This window comes from Panthera onca, chromosome A2 (genome assembly GCF_046562875.1).
Source record: "Panthera onca isolate mPanOnc1 chromosome A2, mPanOnc1 haplotype 2, whole genome shotgun sequence".
Lineage (NCBI taxonomy): Eukaryota > Metazoa > Chordata > Mammalia > Carnivora > Felidae > Panthera > Panthera onca.
The window spans coordinates 46,804,634-46,823,332 of record NC_138340.1 but is presented as its reverse complement, the minus strand read 5'-3'; the positions used below and the strand labels follow the sequence as shown (position 1 = coordinate 46,823,332).

Here is an 18,699-nt window from a genome sequence, read left to right as displayed (position 1 = left end):
AGTGTTGTATATTCTTTTCCCCATTGTATATTCTTGCCTCCTTTGTCATAGATTAATTGACCACATAAGCATGGGTTTATTTCTGGACTCTGTATTCTGTTCCATTGATCTATTGGGTCTGTTTTTATGCCAATACCATACTGTTTTGACTGCTGTGGCTTTGTAGTATAGTTTGAAATCTGGCTGTGTGGTACCTCCATCTTTCTCCTTCTTTCTCACAATTATTTTGGCTCTTTGGAGTCTTTTGTAGTTCCATGCAGATTTTAGGATTATTTGTTCTAGTTTTGTGAAAAATCTATTGGTATTTTGGTGGGGATTGTGTTGAATCTGTAGATTGCTTTGGGTAGTATTGACATTTAAAAAATATTCTTCCAACCATGAGCATGGTATACCTTTCCTTTCATTTGTGTCTTACTCAATTTCTTTTATCAGTATCTTAGACTTTTCAGAGTACTGATCTTTCACCTCCTTGGTTAAATTTATTCCTAGTATTTCATTTCTCTTTGATATAAATGGAATTGTTCTCTTTTGCTAGTTTGGTATTAGTATATAGAAACACAACAGATTTCTGTGCATTAATTTGTATCCTCCAACTTTACTAACTTCATTTATTCTAAAAGTTTTTGGTGGAGTCTTTAGGGTTTTCTGTATGTAGTATTATATCATCTGCAAATAGTGATAATTTTAATTTTTTATTACCAATTTGGATATCTTTTATTCATTTAATTGTCTGATGCTGTGGCTACAACTTCTAGTACAGTGTTGAATAAAAGTAGTGAAAGTGAACGTCCTTGTTTTGTTCCTGTTCTTAGAAGAAAGCTTTCAGCTTTTCATCATTGAGTATGATGTTAGCTTGGCTTTATCGTGTATGCTGTTTATTATGTTGAGGTATGTTCCCTCCAAACCTACTTGGCTGAGAGTTTTTATCATGAAACTTAAAATTTTGTCAGATACTTTTTCTGCATCTATTGAGGTGATCATAGGTTTTTTAATCCTTATTAATCTCTTATATCACATTAATTAATTTACAGATCTTGAACCATCCTTGCATTCCTGGCATAAATCTTACTTGACTTGGTGGTTAATGATCCTTTTAATGTATTGTTTAACTCATTTGCTAATATTTTGTTGAGTTTTGCATCTATGGTTCATCAGGGATATTTCTTTTTGGTAGTGTCTTTGGTTTTGGTAACAGAGTAATGCTGGCCTTGGAGAATGAATTTAGAAGTATTCTTTTTAATTATTTGGAATAGTTTGAGAAGGATAGGTATTAACTCTTTTTTAAATTGTAGAATTTACCTGTGAAACCATCTGTTCCTAGACTTGAATTTTTTGATTATTTATTTAATTTAATGACTTTTTACTAATTTTATTTTCAGATTTTCTATTGCTTGCTGATTTAGTCTTGGAAGATTGTATGTTTATATGGATTTATCCATTTTGTTTTTCTAGGTTGTCCAGTTTGTTGGCATATCATTTTTTGTAGTAGCCTTTTAAAATCCTTTATATTTCTGTGGTCCAACAGACTACTTGCAATATTTATATAGAGAGACAAAGAACTTACTACAACCAAAATAATTTTGAAAAAGAAAAAGCAAAATTGGAAGACTCATGCTACCTGATTTCAAGACTTACTATAGAGTTACAGTAATTAAGACCGTGTGACTTTTTTTAAACCTATGCTAAAAAATACACGTTATATGAGATCTACCTTCTGTAATTTTGTTTTGTTTCTTTTTAAGGTCTATTTATTTATTTTGAGGGGAAGAGGGGCAGACAGGGAGAGAGAATCCCATGTGGACTCCACACTGATGATGCGGGGTTTGAACTCACAAACTGTGAGATCATGACCTGAGCTGAAATCAAGAGTCGGTTGCTTAACCAACTGAGCCATCCAGGTGCCCCTACTCTCAATAAATGTTTAACTGTACAACACAGTATTGTTAACTGTAGGCACAGTGTTATATAGCAGATCTCTAGAACTTTTCAATCTTCCATGACTGGAGGATTAATTATACTCATTGAATAGCAACTCCTTATTTCCACCTCTCCTCAGACCTTGGCAACCACTGTTGTATTTTGTGCTTTGATGACTTCAACCAGTTTAGATACCTCATATAAGTGGAATCTTGCAATGTTTGTCTATGACTAGCTTATTTCACTTAGCTTAATGTCTTCAAGTTCCATCCGTTTTCTGGCATATGACAGGATTTCCTTCCTTTTATGGCTGAATAATATTTCACTGTTTGTATATACTACATTTTCTTTATACTCTGTTTTCTTTATCCATTCATCTTTGAACATTTAGGTTGTTTCCCTCCCTTGGCTATTGTCAACAATGCTGTAGTAAACCTGGGAGTGCAGATATCTTTTTGAGAACATGTTTCAAATTTTTTTGGATTAATACCTAGAAGTGAGGTTGGTGGATCAAAAGGTAGTTTTATTTAAAATTATTTTGAGTAGCATTCATAGTGTTCTTCATAGTGGCTGCACCATTCTAAATTTCCACCAGCAGTACACAGTGGTTCCAGTCTGCCTACACGTGTTAGTTTTCTTGATAGTGCCTATCCTAATAGGTGTGAGGTGTTATCTCATTGTGGTTTTGATTTGCATCTCCCTGATGTTTAATGATGTTGAGCATCTTTTCATATATTTACTGACCATTTGTATATATTATTTGGAAAAGTCTCTATTCAAATCTCTTGCCCATTTTTAATCAAATTATTTGTGTTTTTGTGCTTTTGAGTTCTAGGAGTGCCTTACATATTTTGGATATTAATCCCTTATAAATTTGCAAAAGGTTTTTTCCCTTTGGATAGATTGCTTTTTCACTCTATTGATTTTTTTTTTGTACAGGAGCTTTTTAGTTTGATACAGCCTCAGTTTGTCTGTTTTTGCATCTATTGCTTATACTTTTGGTGTCACATTCAAGAAATCATTGATAAGACCGATGTCATGAAGCTTTTCCCGGGGTTTTTTTTCCTACAGTTTTTCAGTTTCGGGTCTTACATTTAAGTTTTTAATCCATTTGAGTTTATATTTATATCTGGTGTAAGATAAGGGTTCAGTTTCATTCCCTTGCATGTGGATGTCCAGTTTTCCCAGCACCATTTGATGAAGAGACTGTCCTTTCACCATTGTGTATTCTTGGTGCCCTTGTTGAAGATCCATTGGCCATATATGAAGACAAGGTGATATTGGTGAAAGGATAGACACACAGGTCAATGGAACAGAGTCCAGAAAAAGACACAAACGTGGCCAAAGGTGCCAAGGTAACTCATTGGAGTAAAAGATGGTCTTTTCACAAAATGGTGCTAGAAGAATTGGATGTCCATATTTTAAAAAAATGAACCTTGATCTATACTTTAAACACAGACAAAAATTAACTCAAAATGTATCATAGACCAAAATGTAAAATCAAAACTGTAACACTTCTAGAACTTCCTGTCCATATGGTAGCTACATGTGGCTATTTAAATTTAAATAATTAAAACTAAATACAATTTTAAAATTCAGCTCTTAGTTCTAGCCACATGTCAAGTCCTCAGTAGCTATGTGTGGTTAGCTATAGCTAGTGTATTGGTTAGCTTGGAGTATAGCACATTTTCATCATCACAGAAAGCTTTATTGTCTACTGCTGTTCTGGAAGAAAACAAAGGAGAAAAATCTTTGGGATCTTAGACAAAGACTTCTTAGGACACAAAAAACATGAACCACAAAAGAAAAAGATGATAAGTTCTATCAAAATTAAAAAACTTTGGATCATTGAAAAGCTGTGCTAAGAAAATAAAAAGATAAGCCATAGACCAGGAGAAAAAGTATTTGCCAAACATATATTTGATAAAGAATTGGCAACCAGAATATAAAAAATGAAACTTTAAAAATTCAGTAATAGTAAAAGAAATAAAAAGGTAAGCAAAAAATTTGTACAGACACCAAAGAAGAGATGAGGATGGCATATTTTTAAAATTTTAAAAATCTTATCCGGGTATGTATTAGCTTGTTTCCCTCCCCCATCAACAAGGAGTATTGGCTGGGAAGTTTATGGTCCAGTTTTGTTTTCTTTAAATTTAACTGGGTCTTTCTTACTTTTAAAGGGTTAGTTAATCCTCACAGTTAAACTGAGGAAAATAAGATTGTGTGTATGTGTGTGTGTGTGTGTGTGTGTGTGTGTGTGTGTGTGTCTGAAAAAGCAAACACATCTTTTTTATAGTTGCTTTTGGTTGTCCAAGAGTATCAATAGTGAAGTTAAAAGCAAGCAACATAACCATCTTAGGCAATCATACATAGCTTTATCAGCTTTTATGATCGGGTTAGTGAGCTGACTTTTTAGCCTATTTGGACCATAAGAAAATGTGTTCTTCCTAATTGTATTCAAATCAGTTAAGCTTGAAAACAGATGGGAGATTTGCTGTTCTACTCTTAAACCTAAGTGCTTGCCTAGATTCTGCTGAGGCATATATGGTAGGCAGAATAATGGCCGCCTTAAAGACGTCCACAACCTAATGCCCGAGCCCTATGAATATGTTATGTTCCATGGCAAAGGGTTTTTGCAGATGTGATTATGTTGAGGGATTTGACATGGGAAAACACAACTGGCCGTTTCAGGTTTGGAGACGGGAGCCGGCCACAGTGAAACTGGGGCTGCCTCTAGAAGCGACAAAGGCAAACAAGTAGATTCTCCCCTAAGGCCTCTGGAAGCAATCTGCTGAGCCATTTTAGACTTAGCCAGCCAGAAGTATAATTGTGTTGTTTAAGTCATTAAACTTTTGGTAATTTGTTATGGCAGCAATAGAAAACAAATGCGGTATAACTATAGGACTGTCCATTTGCAAGTTCTAGAACACAATTTTTTGTAAGCAGGAGCACACCTTTTTTTTTTTCTTTTAAGTCTTGTAGCCAGGCCTACAGGGCTCTCCAGTGAGCATATTTTTTTTTTTTTACTCTTATGCTCCTACTCAACTCTGTCAAATGGTACTCAGTTCCCAAAGTGTGCGCATTGCGTGTGCCAAAAAGGATAAAGGTCTTGTGATGCAGCCCACGCATGAGCAGTGCTTCTCAGACTACGGACTGTGGACAGCCTGCATCAGAATTACCTGGGGAGCAAATGAAAAATGCAAATTGTTGGGGCACCTGGGTGGCTCAGTCAATTGAGTGTCTGACTTCAGCTCGGGTCATGATCTGATGGTTTGTGGGTTTGAGTCCAGCATTAGTCTCAGTGCTGACAGCTCAGAAGCTGCTTCAGATTCTGTGTCTCCCCCTCTTTCTGCCCCTCCCCCAGTCATGCTCTGTCTCTCTCAAAAATAAACATTTAAAAAAATGCAAATTCTTGGACCTGGCCCTTTTACCCCTCAACCCCACCCCCCAATAGTTTTTAGAAAATTTTTGGTCAAGTTTACTGAGGTATAATTTACATATAGTAAAACTTACCCCTTTTAATAGTTCTGTGAATTTTGAAAAGCTTATGTAGTCATGTAACTACTAACACATCGAAGATCTTTCTGTCACCCAATATATTTCCCTAGTGTCCCTTTGTAATAAATCTTCTTGTCATACCTCCTGTCTATGGCAACTGATGATCCTGATTTCTGCCCCTGTCATTTTACCATTTCCAGAATGTCCTATACCTGGAATGACACATGAATGTAGCCTTTTGAATCTGACTTCATTTATTTAACGTAATGCTTTTGAGATTCATCCATGTTGTATATATGTTCATATGTAAATGAACCATAATTCTTTGTTACCTAAAATGGCCATAACTTCCTTCTGTTACCTAAATTGTGTTCTGTCTCTTCTGGGATAATCTGAGAACTGCTACAGTCCTCCACGGATTGTGGAGGGAGGGTGTCTTTTAGGGTTGTTAGAGGAGGGGGTATGGTGGAGAGAGAAGTGTGGGAGCACACGTGAGTCTGAATTTACACCTTCATGGAAAGAACACAATCACATTAACCTGTTACAAAAATTGAAAGAAGGGAAAGATGGGGTTACTTGATTTAGAGAGAGCCGTAGAAGATGGTTTAGAGGTGTGGAGCAGGACTGTTGGAGCCAAAGAGTTAAAATAAATGGTTAGTTGTAGGATTCAATGGTCAATTAGCAGTAGAAGGAGTAGTGCCTGATTGTTCTAAATAGAACACCCTTTGGGCCACTGCTAGATGTTCCTTCTTTTTTGAAAGACTCCTAGGCTCCAAAACCATCAAGCAGATTAAGTGAAGATTTGCAAAGAGTATTTCTCCCCCATCAATGTATTGAGCCCCTGTGTTAGGTGCCTGTGATTCAGAAATGAACTAGTGCAGCCCTGACCCTTAAGAACTTTTACTTTCCTTTGTGTCTCTTAGGATTTTTATCTGGTATGTGGAGCTCTTCCCCCAAACAGGTGGGCAAGGAAGAAGTGGAGGCCCCAGCATCTTCTCCGCAGGCCTGCACCTGGTGCAGTGAAGCAGGGGCATAGAGAAGAGTGTGTCTGTGATCTGCCATGGATTCCCAGGCAGATGTTTTGGTTTACCTTTCTGAATTGGTTTTTTTCTTCTATAAGATAGGGGTGTACAGGAAAGACAAAAACGCTATTTTTTAATTTTAATTTTTAAAAAATACAATTTATTGTCACATTGGCTAACATACAGTGTGTAAAGCGTGCTCTTAGTTTTGGGGGTAGATTCCTGTGGTTCATCACTTACATACAATACCTAGTGCTCATCCCAACAAAAAAATGCTATTTTAAAAAGCTGGTTGCTTTTTGAGTTGGAATCTAAGGACAATAGAATTAGAGTCTTTTTCTTTCTTGGGGTGTTTTTTTTTTTTTTTTTCAGTTTGGTCAAGGTAAAGGGCTAATTGAGATAGGAGTGGTTAGGACCTGGGGACTAAAATTGCTCTGCATAAAGAAATAAGAACTTTTTGTTTTTAATTGAGGCTGGAGGGAAATTTTTTTATTTTGCTTTTGTTTGGGCAGGAGTGGTGAGAGAGTGGGCCCTAGCAGTAGGGTAGACCTGAGAAGTTGCTCCTCCAGTGGCGAGAAGGAAGGGGGCGTGAGCTTTGATGTCTGATTGTCTATTTTAAGTAGTTTCCTATTCGCCATTAGAATCTTTCTCTGGTAAAGATGTGCTCGCATGACACCCAGATGTTCATGTGTTTTGGAGGCTGAATAGAGAGGGCTGCATCAGCAGTAGGGGTGAAGTGAAATAGAAGGGAGATGATGAGAATTAGGTTGCAGTTGGGGTTTAGGATCAAAAGTAACAAGGAATCATTGGGCACTTTTTAGCACCCTCCCTAGGATCCTTGAAATCATTAAGGAGAGGGCTGGGTCCCAACAGTTATGTGAGAGCTGGTCTAAAATAGGCATTTGAATGTTAAATGAAAGATAGTATACTTTGGGAGCATGCAGATGTCAGGGAGAATAATCTGACCAGGGTTGGAAGGTGTAAATGTGGATGTAGGTGAAGGCACTTCATAAACTAGGGAAACACATGATCTTACACAAGATAAAACCTCTTTCCATGAAGAATATTTTGAAGTCAGATTTGAATTCAACACTGATCATGAATATAAGAATAATTATCTGGAAGTCATGAGCTATGATAGTTTTCTTTCTGCGTGAAGTTAGTTCAGACTGATAGTTAAAACACAATTTGGATGTTAGAGATACAATTTGAAAAAATGGCTCCATATGACCCAGTGTTTCATGTTAAGATATGAGATTTAGGATCCCATGGTATATCAGGCCCATTTAGTGGGAACAGAAAGCAGCTTTGGTCATTTAATATTTAGCTGAGACTATGGATACGTATGAGAAAAAGGAAGTGATGATGTTGCAAAGCAATGGGAAAGAGCATGTATAGGATATATATACTAGACACTCAACATATATTGTCTTTAATGCTCATTCTTGTCCAAAGAAGTGGTGATACATGCATTCTTTAGATGGGGGTGGGGGAAAGGTGACATTTACACTGATGGAAGGATTTGCTCCAAGTTATAGCGCTGAAGTGGCAGAACTCCTGCAGACTGTCACCAAGGTCAAGGTCCTTGTTATGTTCATCTCACCATGCTGCCATGTGGGCTCTGAATACATTAGTGCTTAGCCTCCAAGCCTTGTGTGCTTCCAGACTCATTGTCCCCGTTTCACACCACATCTCCATTGTTTTTCTTCCTGAGAATTTTTAAAGAAGGCTTCTGACAAGACTTGATGAGATGCTACAGCTGACAAGCATGTGAAAAAGGATGAAATAACTTGAGGTCTGGAGTGAACAGTTACATTCCTGGATTGTTGAAAGGCCCATTCTTTACATGGGATCAGCCATCTTTGGTGAGGTAATGACATAAGTGCTGGCAAACTCTTTCCATTAGTGGTTCTTGCATACAGTATGCACTTCTTATGTTGGGGGCTCTTTTTTTTGTTGTTGTTGTTGTTCAGAATTCACCTTAGGGGTTTTCTCAAACTCTGCATTCTTATTCTGTAGTGGTTTTTAGCTTTCTTTTTTCTTTCCAGGCTGGGTGGATGATGCAGTTTCACTTCTAGGTGTTAGGATTCTCTTTCACACTGGTTTGTCATGACCTTAAAGTATTTTAAGTTTCTCCTTTGTAAGTTTTTCTTCCTTGTCTTTTTTTTTTTTTTTTTTAAATGTAGTGCCCCAGTAAGCTAGAGATTTGTTTTACGAAATGGGTTTAAAATACCAGCGCCTGGAGAATTTATATTCCATAAGCATTGTTGGAGTTGACAAATGTCAAAACTCACCAGGAATCTGCCTTTGTATTTTATTTTGGCAGGTTTTGGGGTCCAGACTAGAAGGCTAGTTAGGGTTCTGAATTGCCTTTAGGTTGCAGGAATTGCTAATGTGATATATAATACCAAAGAAGGAAGAATGTTAGAATCATAATGGTCTTGATTTATAGTTGCCATCATAGCTCTCCCCAGTAGGTAACTGATGAGGCCTAATAGTCGTTTTGAGCTGCAACCACCCACAAAAACCACACACATGGCATTTTACTCAAAACTCTACTTTAACCACTACTTTGTGATGCAAAACTGGTGGAATTTTGGGTACTTTCTGTAAAATTGAAATCTTGATGGGGGTTTTCCAACATTCTAGTTGATTGTTAGCAAATTATCAGTATACTGAACAAGAGCAAAGAAGGGTTTGCTAATAAACACCTGCTTCTGTGGTAAGATAGGATGCCAGTCTATATCTGAGTATTTTCACTTGGAGGAAGCTACCTTCATTGAGAGAACAGATTCTCCTTTTGAAAAATGCAGTTGAGTAAGAGGTATTTACATGAGACCTATAGTTGTAAAAGAGAGATTTTAGAAGCTTCTTGTCTTTGCCACAGTTTACAGTGTTGACACAGTATTCATATTCAATACTTTCTAACTTGTAGATCCCCTTGTAAAAAAGATTTGAAAAGAAAAGCCAATCAATTTGCATTGTAGGACAAAATGCAATTCTCCCTAATAACTCTCTGTGGAGGGAGAACTGTTAGGGGAACTGATCTCTGATGAGATACTGTGGCCCCATTCTGGAAGACAGGTAGCAAGTGGGAAGAGCACTTTGTGTGTTTGCCTAAGTCAGGAGATCTTTGTTTATTCTGGAGCTGAGTCCTTAGGCTAATTACTTTACCTAAGTCTCCATTTCTTTTTCTTTTTCTTTTTTTTGAAAATAATCTCTGTACCCAACATGGGGCTTGAACTCATGACCCTGAGATTGAGTCGCATGCTCTACTGCTTGAGCCAGCCAGGCACCCCTCTAAGTTTCAGTTTCCTGTCTTTATAATTAAAGTATCACTCTTGCTGTGTGCTTTGGTGGATACAGCATATTGTCTCAGGAGTCCTTTGTTACATCCTGTGTTATATAAAGATGACTTTTATTGCCATAAAATTTACATCTTCTATCAAGCACATATTTTTTAGAATCTGTAAAAACATTATTTTAGCAAAACCCAACTCTACTTTTAGAAGCACGTAGTTCTGCCCCTTTTGTATGTAGTAGTTTTGAAGGAGTAAATTTCCATCAGTGCAGCCCAGAAGCCAGCCTTAAAATAACTGTCAGAAACTTTCAGGCTATTTCTCATTAATACATTGTCATGCTCAGGAGGACAGAGAAATCTAAAATTGAGTTTTTAACAGGTTAATTCCTTAGTTTACTGTGAAGATCTTGATGATTTCCCACCAGCACATAAGTAAAGCTTTGTTTAGTTTGCCTCACTGCATAGACTGTGTTGCTGGTTAGCTTCCAGAAATAAAGCATGCTTGTTTTATAATTTATGTTAGGAAATATTTAAACAGGATGAAAGAACAGTTTTTATAAGACCCAACTCAAGGAATCCATTTTCAGAAAGTACAACCAAATAAAAAAAACTGGCTGAGTGAAGAACAATGAATAAGGATCATGAACTTGGAAACAAACCAATTAAGTTGAATGAAATTTGTAAAGAATGAAATAAAAGAAGTTGCATTTTGTATGTGTGTGGGGTGACTAGAACAGAGTTCTAAGAAAAATTTTATGGGATGGAATATCATTTAAAGCTTTAGGATCCAGCAAAGAGTAGAATCTTCATTTGTAGGGGGTGGGGGGAAAGAAGGTTTATCACCACGGTTTTATATACAGAAGCAGCAAAGGTCAAGATACTGTAAATGTTAGAAAAGTGTAATGGAATTTCTCAGACCCTTTGACTTAACAAATGGTTTAGTTAAGAAAATTGGCAAAATCTTGAAATTTGGATTGGGGCTATAGCAGACTTTTACATTGAAGGCCAAAAAGACTTTCTTGTGTATTAGCACTGTATTACCACATTTGTTACTCAGCCTGATAACACCAGACAACTTTGAAGGTGACTTGGACCTCCATCATTGAAATGGAAGTGTTGAAAAAGCAACATCTGGAGAAAGGTGAAATCACAATTACACATCAAAGGCCATATAAGTTTTAACTTCAGATTTTATGTTTCAATTATACTAGCTTTGTGTTCACGCCCAAACTCCAAGGGTAGGATCTACCACATAGAGGGTGGAGTGGCATTCCAATTCCATTTATTTTCTGCTGAAGCTGGCACATTGAATGAAGATTTATATCTTAAGTGACAGGATTCAGACGAAACACGACAAACCTGTAAAATCTGCAACGTGGACGTGTCAATGCAGAACCTTCCGATGAACTGGATGGGACCAGGAAGACAAACCACACACACTGTCACGTTGTGCTAGGCAGCATGACAGATCAAAGAGAATCCCAAGGAAGAGCAAGTCCTTGCTGGCTGCAGTGCATGTAGTAGGGGGTTCAGCACAGACTGCTGTTTGGTTTACGGATTCAAGTGTGCATCTATCTTGGGCCTGCCTTTTTATGGAAAAATTTTGTGGAGATACACTGCACTGACTGGAAAATTATTCACTTGTTTTTTAATCAAATTTATCGAGTGGAAGCATTGGTCATGAAACGAGTCATTTCACTGGACTTTAATCCTGACCTAGTTGCCGACATTGGGTGGTAATTATTCTTATTTACCAAAGCATAGAGAGAATCTGTGTTAAAAGAGCAACCCAGGCAGGCACTGCCTTGAGGAGGGAACAAGTTTTACCACCTTAGGAGAGATGAATTAGTTTTGTGAAACATCTCTGCCTGTTTTGCTGAAGGACTCCAACCACTGGACATGAATGGAAGCGTGCGGCAACTTTGTACTGCAGACAGCAAGTTAAACACCCCCCCCCCCCCCCCCCGGCCTTGCCCAGGAAAGCTCAGGAGTCAGGGGCCTCAGCAGAGCACACTCCTGACTTTACCACTGTGTGCCATGGTGCTCCTGACAGCCTGGTTGGCCGTCACTCATCTAGAAGAATGAATGAACCTCATATTAAGTGCTCCTTGCTGTTGGTTCAAGTAGATCTCCTCAGAGTTCTCACTAATCAGGTAAGCATCTTCTGAATTAATCTGGTGACCAAACCAGTTGTACTTTAAATTGGTCCCAAAGAAAATATGTAATTGGAATAGCTGTTAAGACACAAAGAAATGCCAAAATGAAAGCCACCAGTCTGCCACTGTATTCTGCATCATTAAATATTTATTTTTATATATGCATTTACAAACTTGACTCATTTCAGAACTCTGCTTTCAGTACATTTTTAAACTTTTTTTTTTTTGCAGAGAGATTCTCTTGTAAAATGAGATCCATGTACAAAACTAGGCGACAGATATAAAAGTTTCCTTTCATACTTTTCACCCATCAAGGAAAGAAATCATGTGACAAGGAAATAAAACCAAAACGTGGCTCTTTCACGAGAATAACATGTCAGTGTTCAACTAGGAGTTCTAATGGGATAGATGATATTTCCTCTTTATATGGATGTATATACTTTAATACTTCTTAGCTACTATAGCATGTTGGTTCAGATGAAGAAGAAAATCTACTGTTTGGACTAGATAATCTAGACACCATCAATTATTCATTTCTTTATAATGTGACACCAAAATTCACCTGGGAGATGACATTGATTGGCCAGCAGTGTGCATTTTTTCCAAACGTTGCATCAAAAGTTCCTTTTAAAAAACTCATTAACTTCACAAGCTAAAGTCTGAGCTTCTAATTTAGCTCTCTTATTTAAAGAAATAGTTTAAATGATCAGTTCAGAAGCTTAAAATTATCTTTGAAACTAAAGTTGCTTTTCTCAAAATGAATGCTGACTTGGAGCACTGTCACTATGAGACAGAGGCACTAATGCCACGAGCAACGAGAAACAGTATCACCACAGGATAATTACATGGTACAAAATGCCCAGGGGCCTGAAACTCACTATTAATATGATTTTGGCAGCAGCATCATTTGATATTTAACCATTTATTACATAGTATTAACACACCAGCTTCAAAGATGTGCACTCCCTTTAGGACACTCAGGAGTTACAAATTTATTGTGATTGCATAATTCGTATTGCACAGTTTTATAAAAAACATAAATACTGGCTATTCTAGTTTTAAATACAAAATACATGTCATATAGTTTAAATCTATAATCTGGTTCAAGTGCAAATCAGGTGCTTTCTTTAGTCCTTCCAAAAAAGGCATTTTTAATATTTTTGGCACAAATGAAATTTCATCATGCCAACAATTCTAATTACAATACATATATCCAAACCTTTAGAGTAGCAATCATATACATACAGTATAAAACTGATTATTTACAAATGTACTAAGCATTACTGTAATCTTTGTGGGTGAATCAGAACTAATTAGCCATACCCACACTAATGATCATTAAAAAAGGTAAATAAGATTCCTTAATTTCATTTGCTTATGCTGGTTGCTGTGGGTTGACATTCATATGAGGAGGATGTCCTAGAAGACCAATTCTTTGTTTCTGCTTCCTTTGTTCTGTCATCTGGAAAGTTAAAAAGTTTCATCATTAGACCCAGACACTTCCTGTACGTCAGATCATATACTGAACCATAGATTTACCTCTGTGGTTATGGTTTATACTGAAACCCACTTTCTACAAATAGTGTACCGTCACTAAATCAAACACACAGAACTTCAAAAGGGACATCTTCCTAGGCAGAATGGGGAATTCTGTGACCTAGTCATGCAATGTGGCATTCAGAACTGTTGCTATTTGTTCATAAGGAAACAAAAAACGGTAAAAGCACAGGATTCTTGATTGTTTATCAAATCCGTTTTCAAAGGATTGAAAGGTTCATTGGAAATTGGTGGCTTTGTATGGTGGTGTCAGCACACCAAACTATCAAGAGAAGCAGTGTGTTGAGAATTCTAGGTTTGGCAGGATTAGATCCATGAGTTTCAAGGGTTCCTGATTCCATTACTCAATGATGCCAGAGTAAACCTGGTTTGAGAGAAAAAAATTATATAGTTCACTTTGGAAAATGAATGTCCTCACATCTCACTGAGATTCAGAGTGACTAAATGCCATAAACAGTGCTCTGGCACTCATTGGGGTCTACTCTTTGCCACCCACAGACCCAGGACTGCTTAAGGTCATGAACGACCTTTCCTAACACGGGTCAAATGAAAAAGTGCTTTCAAAACGCCAAACAAGAGGTTGTTACTATTCATTTGGCTGCTGAACTAAATCACGTCTCATATTGATGGGCAGCTAGCTCTGTTCCAGGTAGTTTAGGGCACATTTAGTTCTCTGCATTAACATTTTTCTTAACCCGGCGCGTCCTGGCTCTGGATTTGATACTGGGCATTTACAAGGAGTATTTGCAAAAAGTAGCTTTTTATAAAGAATTGAACTAGGATATTCCAGCTAGCCTCTAAAGTTTCTCTAGATGAATGACAAATCTTTTAAGTGTTATATAGTCCACTACACAGATTCAGCTGAGGAAAGAGAACCTGATTTTGACACATGGGATAAATTCACAATTAGATTACAATATAATCAGTAATGCAATAATCTTACTGTCTGATACTTCACAGTATGATCCCTTAGATCCTCCCCCTCTCCCCCAAGGGAAGGGGACGGACACATACACATACACATACACACACACACACACACACACACACACACACACACACACACACACACACACTTTGACTCTCCTACTCCTTCCCCTTGGCAGTTAACCCAGAGAGGGAATCCAATGTTAACAATCTCAAGCATTCTAATGGATTTAGGAATCTTGGTGGCCTCAAGCCCTATTGATGGCTACTTTATTTAAATATTTGCTTAAAGTTACTGAGGGCTTTCAACCGTGAAAGTTGGCTATTACAACTTTTTCTGTAATTTTTCTATAAATTACTTGGATTTGAGATGTTTGCATATGTGTTCATACCTGTGGGTTAAATCAGCTTTTCTTTTCAATCTGTTGGTTATTCAGTCATGCTCTTAAATATAAAAGCCTCTACAACTGTATTTCCTACAACAGACGAGTCTTAAGCTGATGGGCACACCACCCTTCCCACTTCTGTCTACAACTATCACTTGACACCTCATTGCTGGTCCTATTCTAACTTTCTAGGTTTGCCTTCCTAAGATAATGATCACATGGCCCACCCTCCCTCTTAAACCTTAAAACTCCCTACTGGTTGTAGGTTAGTGGCCAAATTATTTACTCAGGCAGTCCTATTCCTGGTAATTTCAAGTACCTAGTATATACCTATCTAATTTTGTTTTCTGTTTCCGTAGAATACTGGTTCTTTAACTTTGGCAGGAGCCAGAATCACACAGAAGGTTTGTTAAGACACAGATCAAAGGGCCCACAAACACAGTTTCTGATTCAGTAGGCCTAGGGTAGGACCCATGAATCTGCACTTCTCACAAGTAACAAGTGACGATTATGTTGTTGGTCTGGGACCACACTGATGCTTCAGAAGAACTTTCCACTGGTTATCTCGGAAAGTGGCCAAAGATCACTTTAGGTGTATTTTCATATTCTTGAACATCCCCAAAAATTATTTTGGGTCCATATATCATCATTTTTCTCAAAGAAGGTTAAGATCCTAGAAAAGATTCTCTACAGTTGAGTACACAGTAGGCACACAAATTTATCTGAATTCTGTTTTGATCAACCATGGCCTTTTAAACAGAATATCTTTTAAGTGACTAATAAATGAGAAGAGGGCAACTGCTAAAGGATTTAGCCCTTGTGACAGTGGGCATAATCCAATGACGACGATAAAGAAACAAAACAAAGGTGTCAATCTGGCCTGTAAAAAACCAAGCTCAACACTGCTAGCCAGTTAAGTTTCCCTGGCCCATTAGTGCATATTCTCACATAACTTTTGGCTTTATGAGCTCAGTTCTACCTACCTACCTACATAATTCACACATAAACTGTTCGTGTGTGTGTATAATAATCTTTAAAGCATATTATCTGTTGTTGTTCCCTTTATCAAAGCAAATGGAAGTAATGACCAAAGTGAAACATTCATATTCTTGGAGTATCCTCTCTGGATATTTGAAGCAAAACTGACTCAATAAAAATATCCATCAGATTCTGACCTAAGGTAACCATATACACAAGGTGAATACTGAAAAATCTATTTGGGATAGCGTGAAAGATCTCATTGTGATAGATATGTTTAAAATTCTGAAGATTCCCATTTAGCGGAGGATAAACATTTCAAAGAGCCGCCTTCTTCATATCTATATGAATATAAAAACTAGCTTGAATTTTAGCATTCCTTCTTTTGACTCAGTCTAAACAAGAGGCAAAGAATATTGCAGTTTTACAAATCAGATGCAGCCAAACATCGGAAAGATCTTTCCTGAAAACACTAACTGGCCTCAACAACAGAAGGCTGGCAAGGGACTGACTGCTCACCAACAGCACGTGGATGCCACGATCTGGTTTCTAACACATCTCCTGAGTCTGAAAAACTGCTTTCCTGTCTTGGACCTGTCAAGGTCTCGGATACTCAGAGTCTAAATAGCCAGGAAACTCTAAAATTAGCCATGCTTCTAACAATGAGCCTAAAACACCGAGTAAAAAACAAAAAAAAACGCAACGCAAGTCTCAGATGCATCTTGTTTCCCACTCTACACTGTTAGGTGTAGGAAGAGAACAGGTTGTATGCATCTTTCTAACCCCAGAACCTAGGGCGCCACCTCGCAATTCTATTTCCTAAATGGTGTTTCAAAGAATGGACTGAATTAATCAGAATACAGTGCCATTCCTGGAGCATGCCATGCGCCTTCATGCCTTTGCTCATGCTGCTTCCTTTCCCAGGAGGACCCCGACTACGTTCCTCTGTTAGCACAAAAGTCACCTACTGGTAAGACAGGAGAATCTGGAGGCTCAAGTCCTTCCTTACTCTGAGCCTCAGACAGGACTCAATGGCACTTCTCTGTGCTCCCTCAAGCTGTATTCATGTCTTGGGTGGGTCATTCCACTTTTTACGCGGTATCATTCTGTCCAGTCTATTTCTTTGTCTGTCTTGCTAGATTATAGGACCCCCTAGAGGGCAGTTGCTTTCGTGGTTCCAGAACAGTGTAAGGAACAGAGGCACTGAGTAAACTTTAATATTCCGTTTTCTAACTGTAGGCAGTTATACTCCTCTTTTGTTATTTTCCCTTCCTTAAGCAATTAATATTCACCAGATAACCCTCTGGCACGAAAAGTGCCAAACACGGTAACATGCTAATGTGATCTGAGTTTTCAAGCACTTTTTGTATTCCTAATAGCAACAAATAAGGGTCCTTGTCCCATACGAAGCCAGTCACATTTTCAACAAAGTGAAGCCTTCTCTTGATACTTGCTCTTTTGCATTATGAAGAAAACATGCCAAAAAAAAAAAAAAAAAAAGTAGCTTCTTACATCAGTTCTCCTCCTTGGAATAAAAATGTAAGAGAATCACATTTAGTATTCAGAACCTCTTGGGAGGGAAGCTTCAAAATGAGACGCATCATTAAAGTAATACTTAGAATAGCAATTCTAATCAACCGCTCTTGGCAAGAGTAGGATAAGTGACACGGCCAACCAGGTTTTCACTTCTATCCTTCACAAGAACTTTTTCTCCTCAAATTGGTATTTTAAGAAAAAAATCACCAAAGAGGTCAACAGCAGTATAGATTAAAACCAAAGACATTCACATTTAAACTATCATTGCTCCATTATGCCGCTTTTTGGACCAGAAGATCAAAAAAAATATCTCAGTGATGAAGCAATTTTTGTGTTTTCCAGCACTTTTACCAGTGAATGGTATTCTTTCATAGCCATTTTGAAAAGTTATCTATCACAGAGTTTCTTGCTCATTAATCATTCGTTGGATTTTATTTTTTAATTCAAAAAAATTGCTTCCCTCAGAGGGCAGGAATTCTTACAATTGCCATTTAAGAACCAACCACTCTCTAACATCTCTGCATGATTTTTTATGCAGAACAATTTAAAAAATCTTTGATTGCTATTTCACCAAATTTAATAAAATGCAAAATTTCTAAGTTGATTCTTAAATGGCTTAAAGGTTTGTTAGAAGTTACATAATCAAAAGAAAATGCTGACTAACTCCTTTTGAAAGAAACACATTTCCCCAATAAAAGTAGCTGTGCTGAATTTTTCCTGGGCACCTTTTTAAAACCTAAGCAGATCAATGCTCGTAAAGGCACTGGAGAATACATTACTGGTTTCCTCATACCTCTTTTTAGGTTATAATGTCTTCCAAGAAAAAACAGTTTATATTCATTCACAGGGGAAGGGCTCTCTGAGGGGTGGGTCCAACTGCCAACTTTAAAACAGAAAATATAAAAAGGGCCAAAACCAAGCAGTTTAAACCATACTGGCTTTAATGTTGCTTAATGAACCCGAGTCCATATGCAATCAAGTTCCACATATCTTGTTTAAGCTAAAATGTAGGTTTAATAGAAACAATTCTACCTCGGCTTTTAAACATGCCAAGTTTCTGCTATGCACAGCTGTGTGAAATGGCAACGCCAAGAAGTTTAAGTGTGTGATGCAGTTTCTGAAACTTTAAAGGCTTTTTTTTTTTTTTTTTTTTTAAAGAGTAAGAATCTAAACAACCTGAAAGGCAGACAGGGTACAGTGACAAAACAAATGAAAACAAAAATATATGTGGCATACAAAAATCAAGCCCAGACGGGAGGATCAGGAGTTCCAGCCTTGGCAGTGTCCTAGAGAGCCAGAGAGGCCTCCTACGAGCCTCCTGTGTGCCTCACTACCCTCCTGCGTACAAGGAGGGGAGACGTGACAGGACAGCCATGGTCCTGGGTGCCCTCCTTCACCTCCGACACCTCCTGCTAATTCCT

General features: G+C 37.7%; 2 protein-coding genes across 7 annotated transcripts in view; one reads left to right on the top strand and one right to left on the bottom strand.

Annotated features, from left to right (window-relative positions):
- LOC132678788 (uncharacterized) overlaps positions 1-18,699 on the top strand; it is a 37,211-nt gene that overhangs the window by 9,551 nt on the left and 8,961 nt on the right. Inside the window, exons 3-4 of the mRNA XM_081790690.1 lie at positions 6,339-8,307; positions 8,486-11,891. Coding sequence (XP_081646816.1) covers positions 6,339-6,438 — 100 coding nt within the window. The 3' untranslated portion in view covers positions 6,439-8,307; positions 8,486-11,891. The remainder of the gene's footprint in view (positions 1-6,338; positions 8,308-8,485; positions 11,892-18,699) is intronic.
- Positions 12,025-18,699, bottom strand: part of ITPR1 (inositol 1,4,5-trisphosphate receptor type 1) — a 326,810-nt gene continuing 320,135 nt past the window's right edge. For all 6 annotated transcript variants that reach the window (XM_078442797.2, XM_078442799.2, XM_078442803.2 and 3 more), the window contains one exon: positions 12,025-13,356. In XM_078442797.2, coding sequence (XP_078298923.1) covers positions 13,270-13,356 — 87 coding nt within the window. In that variant the 3' untranslated portion in view covers positions 12,025-13,269. The remainder of the gene's footprint in view (positions 13,357-18,699) is intronic.